Here is a 17,981-nt window from a genome sequence, read left to right as displayed (position 1 = left end):
GAATTTGTGCTATCGGCACTCAAAGCGTCACGTGACAGATTCTGATGTGCATTAATTTGATGGGTTATGAAATCGGGACGATGTTCATTGCACTGACCTTCCAGAGGGACTCCTATCGGCCGTGCGGTCAACGTGTGTCGCATGGCTGTTTCACAGTATTCAGAGGATTCATGTATACATGTGATATGGTGAAAGTTTTTACTCAGCAGCGTGGAGTGGACCGCCACAACCTTTGTAGATTCGACAGATTCTCAGTGAGGTAACCGCTCACCTGAAATCAAAATGAATGAGGCTGCAAATTCGTGTATACACCCTAGAAGGTGAAAAGCGAAATGATTAAACTATTTTTTGCCGTGACGTCACGTGACAGGAGATTTCGATGCTATTCTCCAAAATTCTTGCCTCACAGAGCTTCTATCCATCACTTCGTCGTACTTTTAATGAGCGGATATCTCAAGTGTCGGAGATTTCGTTCTATTCTCCAAAATTCTTGCCTCACAGAGCTTCTATCCATCACTTCGTCGTACTTTTAATGAGCGGATATCTCAAGTGTCAATTCCTGTTACAAAAAAGCCGCCAACTCACTTTTGGGAACAGATACTGAGATATATGTACATTCACTATGCAAGCATATTCTAAGGGATCTCAGTTAGATAGAGAACAAGGCCTAAATTTGATCTGTCCACTACCTAAACCAGACGGAACAGAAACTGCCACTGGTTCGAACCCTACCTCTGCTTCTCGACTTCCCCTGTCTAGGCCTGGGCAACCTGGCAGTATCCCAGCTCTCATGCTTCCTTCGGGTAGCATGGCAGCTAGGCACGATTGTATTGTTGTTGTCTGCCACTGGATGATGTGAGAGGTGTGAACCACCTTCCCTTTCAGATCTGAAGAGTGCTCTCGACTCTGTCGGTCTTCAGAAGTTTTGACGGTGTTTGGTGTCCTTCATGAACGCGAACTCTCGTCGGCGTGGGCGTGTAAACGACAAGCGTTCGCTTGACTTCACCACATCAAGTGGTGTGAGACAAGGCTATACTCTCTCTCTCACTATTGATGTGCTAGTTGAAATTTCTCCCCTGCCTTTGAAACCTCAGGAATCGAGGTACTCATGCAAGGCGTTCGCACTCAGACACAGAGTGTGCGGACCATATTGCCATCATTGGTTCCAACCCTTGAGATGTGAAAGGTTTTTAACTCCCTTGAGCAATGTGACATCGGGTTCGGTTAACCAAACTCATCGAAGGGATCGGGGACAAGAGCTACCAGATGTTAACATTTCACATTAATCTTGCAACTCAAAGAAATAAACTGGGTAACAGCATGGTCAACGTGGACTGGATCGATTGGAAAATGCACTGTCTCTTGGAGAAAAAATGCCTAAATCACCTTTGTAGGTCAGGGGTAAAGATAAGGCGGACTCTGATATGACCATAATTGCTTCAAGAAACCTATAACGAAGCTTACTAACTCAGTTAGTTTGTTGGAATAATTAGAAAGACGAATGTTACTAATCCCAATATTGAGTTTTTTTCGCAGGATAGAAGTAATCTGTCAGAAATTGAGTAAATGTAGATAAATATCCTGCAAGGTCAATTGCCGAATAATTAGCGAATGTTACTAATCCCAATATTGAGTTTTTTTCGCAGGATAGAAGTAATCTGTCAGAAATTGAGTAAATGTAGATAAATTAAATATAAGGTCAATTGCCCTGGGAAACGAATCAAATTTTATGGTTTACACGCCAGGTTTAGTGTGCCGAACAGGCAGTCATTTATTTCACCCCAGGGGATAGTGGTTCCATCCAACCAAAGCGCCAAGTGAAAGGCACCAAAGACCTGACTAAGAGTCGCCACAGAAGGGTGGAACAGAGGGTGCTGGTTCCTTCAAAACCGCTTAGCTCAAAAGTTGGAATCCTGTTGTTTTCAAAGAAGCCTTTAAGAGTAACCTTTTACAGGTCGACAAAAGCGATCATTGCTTTCCGTAGTGTGGAACAATATAAATCCTTGATGTTCCCTGGGGGTACTTACATTTCTTTACTTCTAATTTACGATTACCTTGTCAATTTTCTCTCGTGATCACCAGGGACGATGAGAAGACAGCCTGATATCGTTTTTTGGGCCGCTCTGTCATCATTAGTGTGATCGCTACGGTGAGATAGTTGACGAGGTTGCAGTGGGTGTACTGTTGGACATCAGCTTACTGGCTTTCTCAGTCGAACTGCGTTAGCTTTTTTTATCCACGTAAAACTAAACGAGTTGTGTGTATGATATCGGAAATACTGTAAAGGCACCGTGTATTGCGAACCGACCAGGTGGGACGAAGTCCCCGACCTGCACACATGCAGACACGTTTTTGTAACAGATGCGTACATGAGAGCAGCATATTCTGAGGGTCCACAGCTGTTTGATCGCTTGACAGTTAGCCACCACTTTCATATCGAAGCATTTCTTTAGTATCTTCATGGATATGTCATGTCCAATGACTGAGATACTTCATAGCACGGTATATTGGCTTTCCACGGACTCACCAGCTCAGATTCCCAGGCACTCAGTTCTTTGGTCTGGTTAACCAAGGTGCGTTCAGCTCAGCTGGGAAGTAGAGATCACTTGACACGAGGGTAATTCGATTCACACAATCATCACACTCACTCAGCGTGTCCAGTTCGTCATGTTTCCAGTTGAGCTTAACCAGGAAACCGGTTGGAAAGAAGTTGCCCCTGTCCGTACAACTGTTACGTAACCATGAGAAATCATCTTTATTGATGGAAATATGGCCACCGTTGAAGGCCCATTTGCTTGAAGGTCAACTAGTAGTCCACAACCGCAAGTGCTCCCGAGTCTGGTAACTGCAGTCTTTTTTATGAAACCACCCAACTGCGTACTGATTATGGTGACGAAACGCTTGCAAGTCAATCGCTAAGCTCGGCGAACAGATCAACAGTCACGTGATCAACAACCAATGAACCTTTATGGAGAAGTTGAATAAGCTCGCCATGCACACTTGCCCTAGTTCAGGATAACACAGTGAGAAAAGGTTCCATGCAGAAACACTTGGAGATACCTATTTCTCAACCACTTTGTTGAACCACGTGGGCTTTGAGTCATAACTTGGGCTTTACTGATCAACGTGTTAACCTCCCGTTGAATCGATCTAGTGACCATAGAACTGTGATCGATGAGTCTCAGGCTCAGACTTCGGGCATGGAAAACGAAAAAATGCACCGTTTTGTTCATTCACTGGGTCTTCTGCTGGCTAGACTTCGCCCGAGCAGCTTCACCGATCGGATGAATGTTGCTCAAATCAGCTTCAATTCGAGCAGGGTGGTATTTGGCTTCTTTAATATGCTGTCATCTTCCGACAGAATCAGGCTAACCTCCGAAGTTCACACTGATTTTCAACCGTTTATGAGAACTCGTTAATGTTAATTTCAGCTTCCCAGATCAACAGTACAAACCCAACTGGTTCTGACTTAGCTAACATTCATTGCCAGCATAGGAATGCGAGTGGAAGATCCTACTGGAAGGACAAATTTTTACGAAGGATATGTAGTTGTCCCACTAATGATCACGTATCCGATGCGGGGATCAATGGAACTGAACACCACTCATCCAGGTAGCAAATTAAAGATCTAGAGTGAGGGGAATATCTGACTAACTCCCCGAGATGACGGAGCGCTTTGTAGATCAGTGCACTGGAGACAGTTGGACTGGTCGGTACCTACATTTCTCTGGTTTTCATACCGATGCACCACAAAATGGGCTTGAAGCCATATGTGAGGGCAAGGAAGAACTGTATGGAGGATGCTGTAACATCCTTCTGGTGCCTGGCTGTCATGCCACCCGAAGTAGGAACGAGGGCTGGGATACTGCCAGGTTGCCCAAGCCTAGACAGGGGAAGTCGAGAGGCAGAGGTCGGGTTCGAACCATGGACATTCCGGTCAGTAAATTCGCGCTCTGACCACTTGAGCCATCTCGCCCCGTATGGAGGATGTCATTCGGACAGAACTCAAGGATGTCAATGAGATGTTTTATTCGACTGGATATCCACAGGAATTTGCAAAGAACCACGGCGTACCTCGGCTGAAGAGGGAATCGGACTGTTCAGCCTCGAAAACAAACGCTTTTTTCTGAATTTAAAATTCAGAATCCCGCTCCTTGTGGTTAAATTTCCCATACGTTAATAAGTCATTATCAGTCTCGGTTACCGTGTTTGGCCCCTGGCTACCCGGCCACGTATCCAGACAAAACTCAAAGACAAGCAGTCGTGGGTTGTTCAAAGGTTGTCAGCAACCTTATGAGTAGTGTGTTACAGCTAGACAAACATGTTCTCTCAGTTTATCCGATACTGTTCTTTGGTATGTACCCAAATAGATACAATAATGTCAGGGGGACGCTGAAAAAGCCATCCAACTACAATACGAAAATAGCTTTTGAGAGGAAACGGCGGAAGAAGACGGAAAAGAAGCGAGAGCCATTCCAGGATCCCTTGTCAGCGATTTAATGCGAAAATCCACTCCGAAGGGAGAATGTGGGGTGGATGAGGAGAGACTATGTGATATTCCCTCTCCATGAGGATTATTCCTTTTTGTTGTCAGTCTTCAAAATACAATCAGAAAGCTAACGCTAATGTGAAATGCTAGCAAGGAGGATGAAGGTGCGGAGAAATTGAAACGGCGACGAATACAGCGCAAATTGCCTGAAGCCCCGTGGATCAGTGAATGGATTTCAAAATTCCGGAGCTGGTTTTTTCATGTGAAATAAACCTATGCCAACAAGCCCAAAAGAATCGTATGGTTAATTCAGCAACGTCCACCTTGTTAACCTTGACAGAGATTTGAACATGCAATCGTCTGGATAGCAGTTTGCACTTTTGGTCATTCAGGCACAAGTAACTAACTGATTAACAGTTTTATTGCCTCGCACGGGTGTAGAACCAACGTTCTCCTAAGCACACCTTTCACATCACGTGATCCAGTGCTGACTGTCTTTTGAAGGGACAGGCTTTCTGAGATCGTATTTAACTCATCTCCATTTCCACGTTCTCGTCCTCGTCTGGGTGCAATCATACCACTTCGCTTGCCTGAAAGCGAAACTTTGCATTCATTCGAACTTTGGGAATAGAGAAGGGCCTTTCAAAACAAGCAAGGATGAAACTAACTAAAAATTTTGCCACACTTGTCGGACAAATCAAGCCGAGTCAGGCTTGAGAAAGAATACATCGTTTTTTGGCGTTTCACAGGTAATCGTGCATCAGCGTCTCATCTGTGTGCTTACTTTACCCAGGTATTTAATCAATCTGAACCAGCAAACGGAACCACAGTGTGTATAGCGACTGCATTTCAGCGCTACCATCGATCGTCTGCAACGTAAGCATACGAGATTATGCGAGTGTGTGTATTGTGTACAACATTACCAGGGCCACCTGTTACTTTTTACGTGTCTTCATTCCAGTCGACTTGAAATCATTTAACTCAATAGAGGTTTAGGCAAAGATAGCTCGCTAGGCAGTACTTATAAACCGTTGTTGTGAAATGTACAAACTTGCGCTGATATCATCCAAAATGAGCGTAAGAAACACTTTCTCAACCAAAACACATTGCCGGGAAGTTGTGGAAGAGATGTCTTCCCATCAGTGGTGGATAAGATTAAGATAGTAACTTGACGTGTCATGGTCACGTCTGTCCGGTTATCGATCGTGAGTGAAGTGGTTCTCGAGATAAGTCGATCGATGGTTAATTTGAATCGGTTGCTGCTGTCAGAGCTTGAACAAGGCAATTCAATTAGCCATGGGTAGGTATCGCAAATGTGCGGTGTTTAATGACGGCAAACAGCAATAATTTCAGAATTTTCTCAGTAACTCAACTTTCCCGCCACCGTGAGTGATCTTCGTCAGGAGCAGAGAACAGAAGAAGTGACTATTGATCGGCATCTATCGTTCTGCGGTCAACCTTCAAGGAGTTATTCTATTGGTCAGGGAATGTCGGTCACAAATGCGCGGGTTGAACCTGAGGTCAGCCAGTCACGCTATTGGTTGATTGGTTTGAGCCCAGACAGGATGATGTGGTGAAATAAGCGAGGTTGATAACAGAAGCAAACCAACAGCCGCTGAAGTTGCGCCACACAATGCGTGATATGTGAGTTTGTAAGTCCGCCATACACCACGCCGCACTACAGAATAATATAATGATAACACCTGTAAGACACGTCGGTCTGGCTTACAACGTACTTAGGCTTTGATAGCAGCCAAAAACCACCAGGTCGCTATGGCGATACACGACAAATTTTCTGGTTGTACGGACACACGTCCCACTTAGGCAACCTCGTCCTAACGGGGGCTTGTAGATGCGTGGTGAGTAACCGGTAATCTGCCTGACGTGTACTCACGTGCAGCTACCGTACGGGCATATTTCACATGAAATGAATCGATCAGATACGACAAGACTCCCGGAAACCTTACTCTTCGTCAACGCACCGAATACCTGCATTGAGATGGTGCGTCGTACCTCTGCACCCATGTCCGAACCATATTGACAAAACAGTGAACAACGCGTCTTCATTGATCGATACTTTTGTAGCACACATTCAGAGCCCTTTTATACGTAAGAGCTCAAGATGCGATGTAAGACCTGGCCAGTACTGTAGTGGCCATGTACTGGGCCCAGGTCGTGGGAATGTAACATAGGCCGGTATGATCCACCGAAAACCGAACTTCATGGAAGTTCTGTGTGGAAGGTTTAGGGCTCCAGAGCGCGTCAGCTTGCTCAGATGCAAGTGATGGAAACTGCGGTCGAACGTGAACTTTGAGACGTGCATTTTTCGCAAACTATTAGCGAGGCTAAATGATGGGGTGTATGCAAATAGTATCTTCATCTCAACTGACCCTGTTTGGACTTTGACGAGCTGTTAGTATCTCAACCCCCGTGCTTCCTTTGGATGGCACGGTAGCTAATCACCGGAAGGGTTCTACGACTGAACACTTATTTCTTCAAAGCTTTTACACGGTCAGCTAATCGAAGTATGTGCTCATGATAACCGATGACTGATTTCAACTGGAATAGTCAGGTCCTTCACATGTGATGAATGCAATTACAACGGTAAGTTGTACCCCTTGGGTTCGATGGACCCTAAGGCTTCGTTTACTGTGATAATCCATTTCCTCTGTAGGATATGGAAAGCCCAGATCAAAGTGTGGTCAAGCCAAGGTCCAGCAGGAAAGGACGAAGGGGAATTTGAAACCCCTGTATGCAGTCAGTTTTATGTACGCTTGAATGTGACCTCCTGTCCGTCCCTATAATTGGCTGACTATGCCACGAACATAACTTCAACCCGATGACGATGATGACCAGATCATCCATTACTGTTGGACTGAATGCTCGGAGGTCCATGCAGCTCAACTATCTATATGTGCTGGTCCAAAGTTGATCACATTCCAACTTCCTCCCGCCATAGTCCATTGAAAGCATAAGACAGCACTGAGATAGCTGTGCTCTACACTGGTACTGGTGTCAGTGACATCATTTGTGATCACTGTGACGTCCGGAAGTCACTTCAAACTGTTTTTTGCCAGTCTGAGGAGTGAAGTTGTGTGTGAATGGAGAAGGGAAAAGAGGCATACCCGGAGGGAAAAGACGATGAACCAGGACTCCATTTCTTACCGAAAGTTGGCAATACGTGGCTGAAAATTCCGTAGGGTGTACATGCTTAGTCGAAATGCTGCTGTATAGCTTCGAACATTTGCAGTGACAGAAGGAGAGGATCACCGCCAGTCCATCTGTACACTTTGTGGACTTCTTCAATGGACTAGGGGGGCAGTTTTAAATTGTGTAAGCATCGCGGCATACTTGGTGTTTGACCCAACATTTTCGTTTTTCCGCCTGCTATCATTCAACGCTGTGGAGTTTAGATCACCCTATAACTGGTCGAAAGGAGCTCGTTTTGCCGTAAACACGTCGTCATTTATCATCCTGGTGTGAATCACGGGTTGCATTAAGGGGAAATCGCTCAATAAGTGGCATGCAACAATTGGACGCTGTACTTTCAAACAGGTGCACGGCTACTCCCACTTAATGCTAACCAGGCACGTGACCAGCAGATTGCATAGGTGGGAACAGAACATATCATACATACAGCTAAATGAATTTTTGTGTCAATGGATTCCGCAGCGACAGGTGACATTGGAAACTGGGTGGTAAAAGTGGATTAAATGAGGTCATTTTCCGATGGCTCTGAAAATCTCGATCGGTGTGACACCTGAGCATGTCATTGCAAACAGTTTCAACCATGGAATCAAAGACTTGCAGATACGATAACGACTCTGCCTATCAACTGAACGCTACCACGATAGTTCGACCTCCGTCAGACGAATCGATGCTCTCGGTACCTTACAGCGCCAGCAGTCTTACCTAGAGCCAGCTGCAATTTCGAATAGACAGCTAGAAACCCTATTGATTTTCAGCAACTGATGTCACGTCAGAAAAGCAAGACATGCTGATGAATGCGACGTAGGCCCAGATGACTGATTTCCTAACTCTGAACTCATGAAACAATTGAAGACAGGACCGGAAAGCCCTGTTGCTTACGGCGGAAAGTTTGTGAAATGGTTTGATACACTAATAGCACTTTGAATCTATGAAAGATGAGGAAAAATGGGAACAACTAGCTATACTAACTTGGGTTGTTGGGAATAAAAAACATCGTTCAGCTGTAGCACCCTTTCGGTGCCTAGTTGCCATGCCACACGAAGGAGACACGAGGCCTGGGATACTGTCAGGTTGCCCAAGCCTGGACAGTGGAAGTCGAGAGGCAGAGGTCGGGTTCGAACGACGGACCTTCTGATAAGTAAATTCGCACTCTAACCACTTGGTCCATCTCGCCCCCGTTGTTGGGAATTCGAAAACACTGACCAAGCGACTCAATAGAAATTTTGCACGCGTGGGAAAAATCACATTGTATACATCAGGCATTAAGCTCGATGGAAAATAATCTATTGAGAAGGACTATCCACCTGGAAACCGAAGGCGGTGTGGTGTTCACGGGAGGCTCATTTGAATATCTGCCGAGTCTCTCAACCATGAGCTTCAGCCGATATTCGGATCAATGTCCAGTCATCTCCAATTCGTTTTTCAAACGAGTGTATTTCATCAATTGTGTAGAACGTGATGTCCAAGTAGAACACAAGGTTGATGAAAAGTCGAGAGGTGCCTGATAGGTCGGGAAAAGGGTAGAACAGCCTGTTCAAACCGTTTTGGACAAACTTATGAGTATTGTGTCCCATCACGAAAACTCAAACCTGTTTTGCTGCGGCATGGTAGCTCATTCGTTCGGAGGTACACGAGTCGTAGGGTTAGGAACAATCACATTTGCAGTGAAGGCTCTCATCGTTTTTGCTATCAACATAGTACCACCTAAGAGTCGATCCTTGAACCAGTGGTAGTGGGAAATGCTGATCAGAGGGTGTTAGCTGAACAATGGCCGCTGTGGTAATGCTCACTGACATTCAAACCTGATGGAAAATGTTAGATCTGGGAAGCCACTGCTCTTAAGAACTCATTTGCCAGTTCTCTATCCGATTGAAGGCAAACCCGTTGTACAGTTTTTATAAATTACAGCAACAAAAACGTCAACAAACGCACCTTGGGGATCAAGCTGGACCTATGAGCGTCTGACTGCTGGCATCAACGCTGTCTATTTGTTTTACCTGATGTCTGTTCCTTGCCCGTAGCTGGAGGTGCGGATGATGGCGAGATTTGTTGAATATCGATCAGCAAATTAATTGAACAGCTCTGTGACTCTCGAGCTACCTTTGATGTGATTTATGGTCTGGTCAAGAATTAGACCAGACCAGAGCCGGTGTTTTGGGCTTAGCTTGAGCTCCTGACCCTTCAGTGTATGGCACAAGGATCTGTGTGAAGGAATGGATCTGATTACAATTCGTTCATTGATGCTGTTCACAAACTTTAGGCCGTAGTAGAGATTTGTTCTGATCAGCAGCAAGGAAAATACCCTCAGATTGACAAGAATACCGATATTTTCAACAGACAGCGGTCTGTAGCTTGTTTAATTTGCACTTTCTTTCAGTTATCCCCAATCACTATGTTGAGTGCGAACGAAGGGAACTATTTTTGAGGTCATTCATAACAAATGCACCGGAGAAGCAGGTACTTTTAACAGCAAACATCAAACTAAATAGGTTGGTCACATGATCACACGCACTTACAACTGGGCCACCGATTAATCTGACTCGCCTGGGTCAGCGGTAATTGATCAATAGACCACCGATTTGTACACGTGACGGATTCGCATGATCGGATCATTGTGCTGGCTCAAAGCAATCAAAATTATCTGAAGAATTGCATCTTTTGAGTACGGTGTTGTTCAAGGGATTTGAGGGACATTTTTCAAGTGCTCACGATTCAGCTTTTTCAAATATTTTTTGCCTTACACCACTTGCTTTACCAAAACTACTGCCAATCTTTTGGGGGCTTTTTACTGTTGCTAGCTTTCAATAATTCGTCATGATAAGACTTCAGGATCCCATTCTTTCTTAGGTAGATGCCTGACAGTCTTCGACGTTGAATGTCCTATGTTCCTCACAATCGGAAACTTAGATCAGATTACAATCGTTGGCTTTTTTCTCATAAAGGAAACTACTCACAAGGTTACTGAAAACTCTTCGACAGCCCACGACCGGTTTCGCCCTTCTTGGGGCTCATCAGGTAGGCACAGTCCCCGAGTTTCCGCCAAACTTATGTTCTACTTGAGCCCAAATTGGACTGTTTTCGAGAAATACACTCATTTGCAAATCAATTTGGTTTTTACGAGAGACTCAACTGAATCTCTCGTTTATGGTATTCTACAACTGAATGTGCTGCACACAGGCCGCCTCATGATTCAGTTGGCACGATATTCGAGATATGGCAGTATATTTTCATGAAGGAGACTACTCGCAAGATTAGTGAAAACTCCTCGACCGCCCACGACCGGTTTCGGCCTTCAAGTAGAACATAAGGTTGACGGAAACTCGGGGACTGCGTCTACCTGATGAACCCCAAGAAGGGTGAAACCGGCTATGGCCTGTCAAACCGTTCCCACTAACATTGTGAGTAGTTTCCTTCATGAAGGTATACTGCGATATCTCGAATATCACACCAACAGACGGCCTTTGTGCAGCACAACAAGTTGAAGAATATCGTAAAGGGTAGATTCAGTTGAGTCTCTCGTTGAAACCAAACTGATTGGAAAATGTGTGTATTTCTCGTCATCGTTGGCTTGTTCACCGAGTTTGATGAACATTTTCGTGGAGACATCGTCAAGACACGGTGAGGTGATCTTTGATAGTATCTTCTTCAGTGGTAACGAAGGGTTTGCAAACCAACTGCCATCATCCAGAGTGTCCACTCGAACGTCACCAATGGAACACAGACATTTGGAATTTCGCAAATGAGTGAAAAGGAATTCGCCCTAACAACCTGGGCAATGAGCGGCATTTTCGCATTGTCAGCAAAATCATTCAAACAGAAAAATCGATATCCAGGATATCATTTTCGATAAGTGCTAATTTTCTTTATTCTTCTCCTCTCTCACTCTTCGTTTTCATAGCTGAACTGGGAATGTCTTTAGTGACCTTAGAGCTGCGCTTATGAGAAACAGTTAGATGAACCGTCGCAAGTCTGAACATAGCACTTAGGGGTAAAACAGATAAAACAGTTCCATTTTATGTCGGCTCAAGTTAGCGTGGAATGTAGAACACTGGACAAGCGATCGGCAACTTAAAGGTGCACTGTGTTAGAACGGGCTACTTTGTCAGGGTTGTCAATTTCACTGTAGCCCTACTGTGAGCTGCATTCAAAAAGGTACTGTTTGCCGCTTTTGGGAGGCAGTTAAATTTGCAGTGAGATAGATTATTGATTTTGCTCAGTGTTTTCGGACGTATGCTCTCGAAATGCGCGGGTTTCGTGGTCCAAAGTTTCTAGATCAGGCACTGGACTGCTTGCTGACAAGAGTTTCTCCAATTCCTGACTACATTTTGCATTCCACACTATCTACAGGGAACAGTATCATGATGGAAGGCTTCTTCTTTCTTCAAGAAATCTTTCTGTTTCGACCAGGCGATGATTGAAATAAAAATATCGTCGTAATATCTGAAAGGGCGTAGAGCAACAAACGTGAGTCCCTCTCCATGTTGGCAACAGAACTGGGAGTCCACAGCTTTAAATGAGATGTGTTCAGTGTTACTACCAGTGAGTGTGGCCCATCGTCTACATAAGTAACGTCGGGTAGTAGGTAGGTCAGTCTTGGGCTACGAACAACAGGCTCCTTGGAGGAAGAGTATATGAGCTTCCAAGGATACCGCATTACGCCGGATTTCAATTGGATTTTTATTGTCTCAGTCTCGAAACAAAATATTTTCTCCATTCGATATCAGTAAACACTTCTAAGCGTACGTGATGACCTCAAACTGGATTTGAGAAGAATTCTGTCAGGTCATTTTTTTGGAATATTCATCTGGTGGACTTCTGCGTAAGCCTAGATGGCAACATCTGTGGGGATACGGGTTACCGGGAGCCGCACCGACACCAATTCCTGACTCTAACCATATTTCGGTTGAATGTTATGTTATGTTAAATGGCAGGTTCCAGATGGACCTTGAGGCCCCACCCTACAGGATCAGTATCACCAAGGACTTTTAGAAACGCCCTTGTTAATTCGCTCATGTCTCATCATCGTCATCATCATCGACAGCATGACATCAGTATTCAACAGTATTCACCGCCGTACAACCATGATTTATTTGAAAACCTTATTGTAAAGAAAAGAGTAAAGGTGGACAAAGAAGGGACTTGGTGCTAGCTTACCACAATCATTCCGAGGTTCCTACAACTCCAGACATCCACTCAGGCAATCTGGATAGAAACTGACAACAAGAACGCCACTGACATCGGGTGCCAGCGATATCTTGTATTGTCTCCAACCAGGCACAGTGANGGTCCCCATCTTGGAAGGCGAGTAGCACTGACAGCACCCGAGCGTTCCGTGATCTCCTTCATACTCCTCTGCCTAGGCAAGAGTTGGTCACCTCTCTGTTTGCGCCACTCTGAGTTGGGCATGGAAAACAGCACTCTTTTCGGCAAACGATGGTTCGGCATGCGTAAAACATGTCCCAACCAACGCAGCTCATGTCTGAAGTCCATTCGCCCTGCATACAAGCGCGAACATCCTTCGCTACAGTTCATTATCGACCGATTGCTTTCGAAAGGACGAGTATGTCCTGGGGTCAGATGGACAGGTGACCCAGGCATTCAGGATGATGGATTCTTGTCTGTGTGCCATTATTTGTCACGTCCACGTAGATGAACATCACTGCTGGTGAAGAAACCAACCCAGTCAGAAGCAGATACTCCTTTCTTCCAGGTACTAAGCATTTCCGTCAGCGTATCGAGAACACCCCAACAGCAAGATCACATGCTCCATGCTTCTCCGTTTGGCGGCTGGATAACAGGAAGTTGACAAAACCATGCTTTACTGCATCAGTACTTGACAGACGGTCACTCATCTGTTTGATGGAGTGATATCCGGTCCTGGATCCGTCTATCAGATCGAACTACGTCGGTAGATGCCCGTGCACCACAGGTCCGGTTCGCGCTGAGCTGCACGTGTAACGCTCTGTGCCCGGCGAAAATACGAGAGGATGAGATCCCGTGGGGCAAAGATGATGTCATGCAAAAGCGGTGCCTCATAAGCGTCAATTCAAGTGGGGATGTTGTAAGTAACTGCAATCCCTTGTCTAGGGCCTTAGTGTTGAGGGAAGACTCACCAACAGGGAACACATCAGCCTTATTGCGAACAAGCGAATGCAAAGTAATTACAGTGAGCATCGCTTTATTTAAAACGCACTTATGACCTTGAACTTAGTCTGTCCGCTGGGTGACTGGTCGGCAGTTGCTTTTATGACATGCCTAAACACTCATCATCCCCGGTCGTTTGCGAATCGACTGATTACTTGCGCGTCTAATTGGTAGCTGGCTTTTCTGGTCCACGTGATCGACGGCTTCCCTACTTCGATTTTGTTGGGGTCTCAGTAGGTTTTGAGAATTCTGAATTCTGAGTCCAACCTGCCTGACAGGTTTTCAGAGTGGGTCGGTTGGACCACAAAAATACAGCAAACTAGGATTCAGAACAATATATCATGTAGCAGACCGTTCGACACATCAATAAAGATAAACGGACAACGCGGTGGTACTTACCATGGAGTACAGCCAAGACTACCTCACATACTGCAAAGCATAAGTACCATGATGAATGAACCCTTTTGGTGTGGATAGCCTTGATGTGAAACGGAGCATGCCACCACAAAGTAGCAGTGGTTAACCAATCGAAGAGACATGAACGGATGAGTTTCGATTCCAAACAAACTGGACAATAACGTTGTCATAAAGGAAACTACTCACAAGGTTTCTGAAAACTCTTGGACAGTCCACGACCGGTTTCGCCCTTCTTGGGGCTCATCAGGTAGGCGCAGTCCTCGAGTTTTCATCAACCTTATGATCGCCAACTGGAACATGAGGCGGCCTGTGTGCAGCACATTCAGTTGTAGAATATCATAAACGAGAGATTCAGTTGAGTCTCTCGTAAAAACCAAATTGATTTGCAAATTAGTGTATTTCTCGGGGACAATAACGTTGTTTTTAATAATAAAAAACACCGAACGATGGAAAGCAGTCGACAGGAATGAGGAATTAGCACGAAATGGCATCAGGTAAACCGGACAGCCAAGCAGATAGATGAAAATATTTCGTTTTGAGCTATCAACCGCGAGCGGCAACCGAGCGCAATCGAGAACTTGTGGTATGCAAATGGTCAATTTTTGGCATGGTAGTCCAAGGGAGGTAGGCCAGAGATGGAACAGTCCTATGAGGATGAGAGACACATTTATCGGGGGATTTCAGCAGACAATAAGCATCGTTGGAACTTGAAGACCACGTGCATGAATCTAAACGCCGACTTCAGGAAAGAAAATCTCCTCATGTGCACTCTGCAATGTTTGATTTCAGCTTGCCTGGTCTGCACATTTCAAGAATATGTCAAGTGCACGATTATGCTTCTTTATCCAACGTCACTTACTTGGTGTTCTACATCATAGAAAACGTGACAAAGGGCAGCGGGAGCGGAAAGATGTTCCCTACTTCCTAATCGGTTGAGAAACACTAAATACTGTTTGTAAGGGATATCCGAAGGATGAGGCATGAGTTATCCCCATAACGAACACCTGGGATTCCGTGTTCACTGGTCTCTACTTTTTCCTCGCGGTTTCGTATTACTACATCCACCTTAGTACGCGTTTTCCCAGAGTTATTGTACTGCTCTAACTGAAGAGCACTTTGCTCACAGAAGCTTTTTTTGTTTTCGCGAAATGTACCACACTGAGAGAGAATCCTCTGGGCTCGGTAACTTTGTTTCTCAGCCTCATATGGTAACAGCAGTGGATGGTTTCATATTCTACATCCACCTTAGTACGCGTTTTTCCAGAGTTATTGTACTGCTCTAACTGAAGAGCACTTTGCTCACAGAAGCTTTTTTGTTTTCGCGAAATGTACCACACTGAGAGAGAATCCTCTGGGCTCGGTAACTTTGTTTCTCAGCCTCATATGGTAACAGCAGTGGATGTAAAGTTGTCTTTCAGAGACGTAAGCGAACACCAACAGTGACGTTGACTAGAAAGAACAATCGATACACGAGGGGGAAATGTTTAGGTGTGCTCGAAAAACGGCAGTTTAAACGTAAATTTCATTCGACTTGACAAGGTTGAAGAAGCCTTTCAGTGAAATAGCTAATTGCAGTAACTGACTAGCTTTTGTGCCAAATCGCCGTACGAATTTGTCACCAGTCTCAATGTACATACCAGTTTTCAGTGGCAACCGCAACTGATTTATGTGTAACGGTAGATCATGATCTGTCATATCTAGAACTGCAGATGCATTCCCAAAACGCGCTTACTCTCTTTTTTGCAGTTGGAATAAGTTTGAACCGGCAGTTGCGTTCTTTTCTTCTCTTCAAGGTCATTCTGTTGGTTTATGATTTTCCAGAGTTTGGCAGACAAGGTCTCTCCGCCTTGAGAAATCCAGCCTAAACACAATTGATGGGTACCCTTGAGACATTACACTTACTATTCACTATTGTTATTAACATCGCTTCATTGAGAAGGGTTAGAATTACTCACTTCCTCAGAAACTGTTTGGAATCGTATCCGCCATAATATTTCAATATTTCACTCTCTCATGCTCTTTCGCAATCTCTTCACTCTGCCACAATTCACTGCCTGCGTTGATGAGTAAACACTTCTCACTATTCTTGCCCGGATATTCATCTTCTTGTCCACACTGTGGCAATCAGTACATTGTGCTACTGTCAAGAAGGAAAGTTCATCTTGCTACCCCATGAGTATTTCAGCATGGACTTTATTTGGGGCATGGCAGTGGATGGTGGTCCTCTCACTGATTCTGGGCAGAGTCACCATGGCAACCTCAGACATCACACTTCATCAGGAAACTTCAAAATTTAACGGCCCTGTCACAGATTCTAGGGATTATATCGCAAATTGCCCAAGGAATGGACCACCACTTCATGGAAGCCGCCGAAGCAAGCCGACTTGAAGGAGATGAGATGAAAGGAAAGTTCACGTGTTAAACGCTAATTGAGTTCACTCAAGATTGGTTGTCATAGTTGCGGAATCGTGTAAAGCGAACGCAGCAGCAGGAAATACTGAATTACAATGTTTGGGTGCGCTGAGCTAACCAATGGTTTGGTGGACCTTCGCTGACAAAAAGATGCGGAATGCTAGCTTATTCAGACGGAACGCTCTCTTGCAAAACTTTCAATAGTAGCCTAATCGTTAGATTGCCTACAGTGTTCCCAAATTGTCTACACATTAATCCCAACAATTCGTGGATAATAAGTACTTTCCCAGGTTAAGAAACGATCCTTTTTTCACAGTGTGTGTTGGGCTGAAAGTGACAGTCGTTGGATGAATTTATGCTACCTCCCAGTCCGTGTTCCGTTTCGGAGTTCTGTGTCGCCGAGGCTAATTTCAGCTCCCAATTTCTGTCTTTTGGCGTAATTCACGCAAGAAGCACCATGCTCTGTGATCCGCAAATTGTCATCAAACAAGTTTGTTTGCTGAAAATCCACATTACACCCTCTATCGATCGATCGACCCATCTACCCACAGTGTAGAAGCACGTGACACGTTCACCGCATACTGTCCATTCGTCTAAGATTTAATCACACGTGACTTGACCTCAAAACATTTGTAACCACACATTACTCTTTCATTTTGTCACATGACAGATGACTAACCGGAAACCTGCTTTTGACATAGTTTGACGTATGTGGCCACATGTTTCCACTTGGACACACTTTATTGTGAATCAAAGGGGTTGGGTGATCCACTGATCAGTGGAAACACCCTGTGGTGATCAGAATGAAAAGAAAGTCCCACGGCGCAATATATTGAGTTGCAGAATACCATAAACGAGGGATTTAGCAGGGATACAGTAGAGTCTCCCATTCAAACGAAATTAGCTCGTAAATGGGTGTATTTCACAAGTTGCGGACAATTTGGCGTTCAAGTGAAACATAGAGCGGACGGAAACTCGAGGAATACGTCTGGCAGACGAACCCCAAGAAGGGCGAAGTAAATAACATATTGCCAAAGAATTGGAAAATGTTTGGGACCGATTGGGAAGTCATCGTTTCAGATGAGGTTTGGTAAACAATCGGTGGTCAACAATCTGGACCCAACAGCCAACCATGACCCAGTATTGGTCAAATGCCGGTTGCCAATGACGCATCCAGAACGCGTCAGAAATTCCAGAAAGTTATAACCGCTTATGCTATATATACAAAGCGCTGTACAACTGTTTTTGACTTCGTTTTGGGCGTTAATAGACCTTGTCCACCTTTGGTGGTTGTTTTGACGCGTACCGC

At 44.8% G+C, this 17,981-nt stretch overlaps 2 protein-coding genes across 2 annotated transcripts; one reads left to right on the top strand and one right to left on the bottom strand.

Moving 5' to 3' along the window:
* Nucleotides 1–645: 645 nt before the first annotated feature.
* Nucleotides 646–8,962, bottom strand: T265_07397 (hypothetical protein; the record flags this gene model as incomplete). The annotated part of the gene is made up of 4 exons (XM_009172901.1): nucleotides 646–914; nucleotides 3,741–3,883; nucleotides 8,579–8,625; nucleotides 8,669–8,962. The coding sequence occupies 4 exons, from the start codon at nucleotides 8,960–8,962 to the stop codon at nucleotides 646–648; spliced, it is 753 nt and encodes a 250-aa protein (XP_009171165.1).
* A 2,105-nt stretch (nucleotides 8,963–11,067) lies between these two features.
* On the top strand, nucleotides 11,068–17,378 carry T265_07396 (hypothetical protein; the record flags this gene model as incomplete). Its single annotated transcript, XM_009172900.1, has 3 exons — nucleotides 11,068–11,097; nucleotides 12,885–13,259; nucleotides 17,343–17,378. 3 exons carry the CDS (start codon nucleotides 11,068–11,070, stop codon nucleotides 17,376–17,378), a joined length of 441 nt encoding a protein of 146 aa, XP_009171164.1.
* Between the last annotated feature and the right edge of the window lie 603 nt (nucleotides 17,379–17,981).

Source organism: Opisthorchis viverrini (assembly GCF_000715545.1).
Source record: "Opisthorchis viverrini unplaced genomic scaffold opera_v5_167, whole genome shotgun sequence".
NCBI lineage: Eukaryota > Metazoa > Platyhelminthes > Trematoda > Opisthorchiida > Opisthorchiidae > Opisthorchis > Opisthorchis viverrini.
This window is presented reverse-complemented; position numbering and strand designations above follow the sequence as displayed.